This window comes from Neltuma alba, unplaced genomic scaffold (genome assembly GCF_004799145.2).
Source record: "Neltuma alba isolate B1F8T4 unplaced genomic scaffold, ASM479914v2 tig00012659_pilon, whole genome shotgun sequence".
NCBI lineage: Eukaryota > Viridiplantae > Streptophyta > Magnoliopsida > Fabales > Fabaceae > Neltuma > Neltuma alba.
The window spans coordinates 26,179-33,269 of NW_021637092.1; the positions used below are offsets into that span (position 1 = coordinate 26,179).

Below are 7,091 nucleotides of genomic sequence, written 5' to 3' on the forward strand. Positions count from 1 at the left end.
CTAAGGACATAATGCCATAAACGCCGAGTCTGTTTTAGCGGCGAGAAGACCTCCATGAAGGAAGAAGGGGTATCCAGGTTCCGCGCGTATTGTAGGTACCGGCGGCAAAGATGGTGGGCAACCAGACGTTACAATCACGGTGCTGGCTGATGCAGCTTCAGTCTCTTGTTCATTCATTTCAAGCACTGACTTCTGAAATATGCTCAAAACATATAACTTCCGACCATTAAAACGACTTAACATCTCCGTCAACTTCCCTCCAGAAAATGGCAATGTCACCCCCAGTCCCCTCAGCGCATCACAAGCTTCCATCTCGGAAGTAATATTTAGTTTTGGGGTCGTGTGCCCGCCTGCATCCATTAAGGTTTCACGAACAAGGCTTCTTCGCCCATCTTCAGCGTCTATCCCTGGGAAACAGAAATACATTTCGGCATCGCGCTCGTCTTTCCTAGGCTTTTTAAATTGTTGAATAAGCATTGTGTAACCCCTGTGCCATCTACCAAATTCTTCCTTGCTCATGGCAGCCGAGAAGGGATCTAAATCAAAGTCTTCTTGCTCCTCTTGGCTATTGCTTAAAAGGCATGGAAGTGATTCCCCACGCCATGCTCCTTTAAAGTATAGTGCATTTGTAAAGACGAGCTTCACTGAGCTGTTGAGAGACCCCTCACGTATAAGGTCTTTAACCAGGCCACTTGTCTCATTTCCACCCAGGAATTATTTGTTGCCTCCCATCAACAGCCTGCACAAATTATAAAATTTAAATTTGATTTAATTAAAGACACTTTAGATTTGGGGTTAAAAAGTGACGGAACATTACCTTGGCCTGAAAGTCCGCTGGGTTCAGACCGGCTCTATAATGAGAGTCTAGAATCTGCTTAAAAGAGGCCTTCAGAGTAAGGGATTGGTCAAGCCACAAGCCAGTGGAGCAACGCATACGAGGGCCGACAGCGGCATCGGCCATGATGGGGCCGCAAATTTGGGAGGCGTCGCGATTGAGCCGGCCGACTGAATCAACGCCGAAGAACTTGACAAGCTGACGGCGGGTGAAACCGGCAGAGCCAGCGGCAAGGAGGCTGAGCACCAGTTGAAAGGAAAAAGGAGAAAGCACCCTGTTTTCTTCTAGTTTTTCGTCCATAAGTAGATGCTTTCCGAAGATCGCGGATGGATCTATGGGAGAGGGCATCTGATTTTTCCGACCTGCTCTTCTGCTGCAGTAAGAAGCCGCTTGGTTTACCGAAACTGGCCAGAAGGAAAGTAAACTCCTTTCCAGCCATTGAGTGATGGAGAGCCGGCTCCTGGGATGAAGGAGATTTTGCCGCATGATGGAGAGCAGTTCAAACCCAAACCCTTGTTCCTAGGTTTTTTCCGTCTTCGAGTTTGGTGCGTTGTTTTAGAGTACTAAGGGGGGGGCAATGATTGTTTTCATTCCACGTACCCTCTAGGGCCGTAAAATTAGAAATTTGGTCTCTTTTTATTTTCTTGTTTGTTTAAGGTTTTGTTACGGACCAACTTCCTTATTGGGTTCTTCTGGGCTCACTCCTATTGGGCAGTAAAACGACAATTCAGAATGTCGCGATGTCCATTGAATTTTATAATATTAATATTATCATATCATTTTCAAAAATTATATACATAGAGACACGATAACTCTCTCTGGCTGCTTGGGAGAATTTGCAATTTCTAAAATGTTATCAAACTCTATTAGCTTGAGAATCTAGAAAGTTCCATAAAAAATCAAATATATATAATTAAAATAATAAAATTATATAAATAAATATACAGACTCGTCATCAACTATCAATCAACTACATCTTTGAAAACTTGTAATATCCAATTCATTTAAAAATGGATCAGATATGATATTATGAGATTTGAATATATTCAATAAATGAGATTTGAATAATATTTTAATTGGAATTTGGGTATATTGAATTAAATGAGGAGTCTCATTATTAAATGAGATTTTAATTAGAGACTCAAATGAAAAAAAATTAATAATTAATTTTAAATTTGAGTAATATCTTAATTAGGATTTGAATATATTGAATTAAATGGGAAGCATCATATTAAATAGTATCTCAATTAAGGGCTTAAATAAAGAAATAAAAAAATAATTTTAAATTGTTATATGTTCTCCTAGATCTGCGTCCTTAATTCAAATCCCATTTGAATGAATAAAAAAATAATACTCCCTCTAGTTTTAATTATAAGACCTCATTTGTAGACTATAAACAAGATCTTATAATTAGGACCGGAGTTAGTACTCCTATAAGAAGTAAATCTTGAGCTACATTAAATACTGTAATTTATTAGAATTTAAAATCTAATCAAATATTTCAATTCATGCATCGTATGAAAGAGAAATTTTTAATTTGTAATGAAATCCACAGAGGACTCTTGGAACATTTTGTGCTTATTCCTAGCCAGACAACTCAGGACAAAAAGAACCTGACATAGCTTTCATTTACACGCATGTCAATAATTATTATAAGGAGTTTGCGTGTTCAATTTTTTATAAGTATACTGGATGTGTGGGTTTCTTTTGATAAGATAAAAGATGAGAAAAACCAAGTATTATTAGAAGGCCATAATTTTATAGTATTATGTTGGAATTTGCCATGATCATGAAAGTCTGTATCACACTCAGTCCTGTATGCAGAATGGATGGGATTTAAAAATATTTATTTTTACGCAATCAAAAAAATATTTATTTTTAATCTAAAAGAGAATCAAACTAATTCAAAATCAGATGTTGTAAAGAAAGAAGTCTTTGAGATTTTATTTTTAGATACTTATGTAGCGCAAAATTAGATGTGTTGTTAATTTGATTAAAAAAATTAACTTATATTTAGTTTTCATTATTAAAGTTTTTGTTAGAATCAAACTATATACTTCCTTGGCCTTTGAATATAACACGTGGTTGTCAAAATTATGCTGATCAAGATTCAAGAAGCTTATGAGTCTGAATAATTTGGATTTTTGAGAAATGCAAAGGTGATCACACATTAATTTCAAATTTGAAATATAACTGCAATCGATGTCACTACAAATGGGCTAACATTAAGCCCAAGGCTTGGGGATGTACCTAATTTGGCTTGCACAAAGCCACATGTTTTGTAATCAAGCTGGGAAATCCTTATGAACAATGTTTTGAGTGTAGAGCTAATCCTAAGACAATTCCAATCACAGCTCCAAGTGAATATTAAAGAATAAGTTGATGTTGGCAATTAAACCAGTGATTTGGTATTCAGGCCCAAAAAAAAAAAAAACAAGAAAGAAGAGTCATTCAACATTTATGTGCTTGATTCTTTGTTAAAACTTAAAAGTGCAAAGGGCTGTGTTTTCCACAGTCCTATAAAATTTATCTTCTGATTATGTATAAAAGTATTTAAAATAGAAATCATTTGAATAGAATTGAAAATATGTGACACACAATTAGCAGCTCAAATTCAGATTTTTTAATTAATAAAAATTTTAAAAACAAATGTATAAAGATCAAGAAACTCATCCTTGCCTTCTTTGTCTGAGCAACTAACCGGCAAATCCCTCTGAAATTTCTTCTAGGGTCTTAGTTTATATTATTTAATTTGATGAGGGACGGAGGGATCTGCTCAATTAAACAATTTGGATTTTGAATTTGAATGAAACTTTGCCTTTCCATTATATATGAGAGATCAAGAACGGCCCTAGAGCAGGGAAGCAAATATAGATCTCTCTCTTAGTGCTTGGCCTCTTCTCCTTCTTCATGTTTCTGTGCTTATTGATTCTATGTTCTGCGGTGCTGAATCTTTGAGGCTAACAATCCGAAAATTAGCCGAGCAGCAAGCCACAAGCACGCAATTAATGAGTTTCGGCTAACTGCAAGCTGGTGGAATACATATCTTTATACTTACATGCTTCTGAACAGTATTTTGTGTCTTAAACTAAGGATAAGCTGCTTTTGTATTAGCTAGGTGGAAGAGGTATTCATAGTATATTAAATATTGAATGAATTGATGATGATATTGATGATATAACACATTGATATTGTGCTTGTTTGGTGCTGCTTATTTTAAGCGCTCCACATTCACCTAAAATGAGTCATTTGGTTTATTCCTTATTGTAAATACTATGTTCGATATTTATTATAAATTTCAAATAACTAATTCATAAAGATCGAATAATTAGTTAAAATTAGTTAAATATAATATATAAGTTAAAAATATACTTTTGTTTTGAAATATGTTCTTACAATAAATGAGAAAAATAATGAAAGAGAATATGTGGGGAATTGACGAATTGTGATAGGAAAGAATATGCAAAGGAGAGAGAAGCAATAACTAAGAGCAAAATTAGAAAACATATTTTAATGGTTAAGATAAACCCACATCCCTTCCCAAATTTTGAAGTTTATAAAGTATCAAAGGAGAGTCAAACATCTAAATTATCGAATAAGAGTGTGCGATTAAAAAAAAAAAGTACTAAAGAGAGTCAAACATTTAAATTACAACTCATAATGCTGACACATAATAGGAACACTATATTGGAAGAGGATTGACCACCTGCATAATGAAAAAATCTATTTTAGCCATGAGAATACCTCCATACTCATCTTTTCCAGCATAAAGGAGGAATGGGATGCGGTCTATAAACTTCATTTTAGGTACATGGGGCAAACATGCAGGACACCCAGACATTAATATTGCGGTGGTGGCTGTAGCAGCTTCAGTCCCTTGTTCATTTGTTTCCATGAACGACTTCTGCAATATGCTGAAAACATATAACTTTGGACCAGTAAAAGAATTTAACATCTCTTTCCACCTTCCTCCGGAGAATGGCAATGTTACCCGTAGTCCCCTCAGCATACTAGAAGCTTCCACCTCGGAAGAACAGCTAAATTTTGGGGTGGAGCGGTCACGTACATCCATTACGGTTTCAGTAACATGGGCTATACACCCATCACCAGTGTGTGTCAATGGATAACAGAAAGCCATGCTGAAACAGCGCCTATCTTCACTTTGCTTTTTATGTACCTGACAGAACCTTTCAAAACCGTCGTACCATCTACCAAATTCTCTCCTCTTCCCAATCATGAAGGGAACCCTCGTGAAGTTTTCGTTCCGTCGATCCTCTGTGCTTGGAAGGGGTGGACTTTCATCCTCATCCCATGCTCCTTTGAAGTATAATGCATTTGTAAAGACGAGTTTTACTGAGTTGTTGAGAGACCCCTCACGGATAAGGTCTTTAACCAGGCCATTTGTCTCATTTTCCACCCAGGAATTAATTTGCTGCCTCACATTAGGAGCCTGCAGAAATTATAGCCATTTCAGAAGCACTTCAAGCGAACAAGTTGTCGTTCCTGATTACCTTAATTTCCTTGTTTATCCTGGATATATAAGAAAATCAAAAATATACTCCAAGAGACACATGAAATCCTTGTATTCTCTCAAACTCGTGAATCGAGCTAACAAGCACCTCAAGCCTTGCGGCAAGAAACAGGGAACTCATGCTAATTTTTACAAATTAAAAAGGCTGATTATACATTTAAGAAGAATATAAACGGGCTGCACATATCTGCATCAATTAATATAAGAATTAATGAGATGATTTCTTTTAGGCATGAAACTCAATGAAGTTGACATATGGCAGGGAGTCAACAAGTCAATACCATCATGGAAAGAACCTGACGATGCTATGAGTAATATAAAATTTTAATTTCATTTAATTAAAGATATTGTGATTTTGAGTTAAAAAATGACGGAACATTACCTTGGTCTGAAAGTCCACCGGGTTCAGAGCGGCTCTATAATCAGAGTCTAGAATCTGTTTAAAAGAGGGCTTCAAAGTAAGGGATTGGTCAAGCCACAAGCCATTGGAGCAACGCATACGAGGGCCGACGGCGGGATCACCATCGGCCATGATGTCCTCGGAAATTCGGGAGGCGAAGTGATTGAGCTGATCGACGGAATCGGCGTCGAAGAAGGTGAGAAGCTGACGGCGGGTATAGCCGCCGGAGCCAGCGGCCAGGAGGCTGAGCACCACTTGGAAGGACAAGGGTGAAAGCACCCTGTTTTCGTCCATTTCTCCGTCCACAAGCAGATGGTTTCCGAACATCATCGATTTGTGGAATACGGTGGGACGTTTTTTATTCGTCCCACCTGCTTTGCTTCTGCTGCCGTAAGAAGCCGTTTGGTTCGCCGAAAATGGGCAGAAGGAGAAGGAAAGGACACTCCTTTCTAGCCATGGAGTGATGAAAAGCCGATTCCTCAGATGAAGGAGATTTAACTGCATGATGGAGAGCACTTCAACCCTAACCTCCTGCTCCTAGAGTATTCCTTTTTGCCTTCGAGCTTTCCTCAGGACGGGGCGAAACTAAAACTCCGGTCAGAAAGTTAATACAATCATGACAAAGAATCTTAACAGATCATGCCGCGACTTCTTATGATTTGTTTGTTTCCGATATGCCAAAGGCAAACATTAACAATTTTTTTAAAAAAAGCCAAAATAGAAATCACTCCCTTTAACTTTAACCCTCTTACACATAACCTCCTTCATCTTTGAAAGTTTAAAAATAACATCCTCAACTTTTAAAACTCACATTTTAACCTCTTACCATTAAAGTGGATGTTAAATTTAACGGAATGGATGTCCATTTCAGATTATTTAAAATTACTTGATAGATGATATGTAATTTTTATTATTTTGTTAATTTATTCCAACTTAAAATTCACAATTACACTTAAAAGTATTTTTGTAATTCTACTAATAGTAATCCCCAATTCTCAGTCTCCTCTAATCCTGCCAACTTGCAGCGTTTTATTCTTCTCCATTCTAAAAATCGTCTTCAGAATATAACTCTTCTCCCTTGGTTCTCATTAGCAATGTAACAATTCCATCAATTGATTGTCCTAAAAAAATGACAAAGTGTAAATGATTTTCTCCATTATCTTTGTCTCACTGCCCCCAACAAAATTTTCAACACACCAATTCACCGACTACAATCAAGAGATAGGCAGAGAAGGAAGATAGTAGCGATGACTATTGAACAACAACTGAGCGCGATCCATCTTTGAATCTTCGGTGGGTGGCTTCGTCTCCATTTAAAAAACAAT

At 37.0% G+C, this 7,091-nt stretch overlaps 2 protein-coding genes across 2 annotated transcripts; both read right to left on the minus strand.

The window, feature by feature from the left end:
* On the minus strand, positions 1–1,321 carry LOC114729648 (serpin-ZX-like). Its single transcript, XM_028916686.1, has 3 exons — positions 818–1,321; positions 726–739; positions 1–649 (listed from the first exon to the last, which is right to left on the minus strand). Exons 1-3 carry the CDS (start codon positions 1,319–1,321, stop codon positions 1–3), a joined length of 1,167 nt encoding a protein of 388 aa, XP_028772519.1.
* Positions 1,322–4,517: 3,196 nt separating this feature from the next.
* Positions 4,518–6,270, minus strand: LOC114729650 (serpin-ZX-like). The gene is made up of 2 exons (XM_028916687.1): positions 5,749–6,270; positions 4,518–5,285 (listed from the first exon to the last, which is right to left on the minus strand). Exons 1-2 carry the CDS (start codon positions 6,268–6,270, stop codon positions 4,518–4,520), a joined length of 1,290 nt encoding a protein of 429 aa, XP_028772520.1.
* Positions 6,271–7,091: the final 821 nt, after the last annotated feature.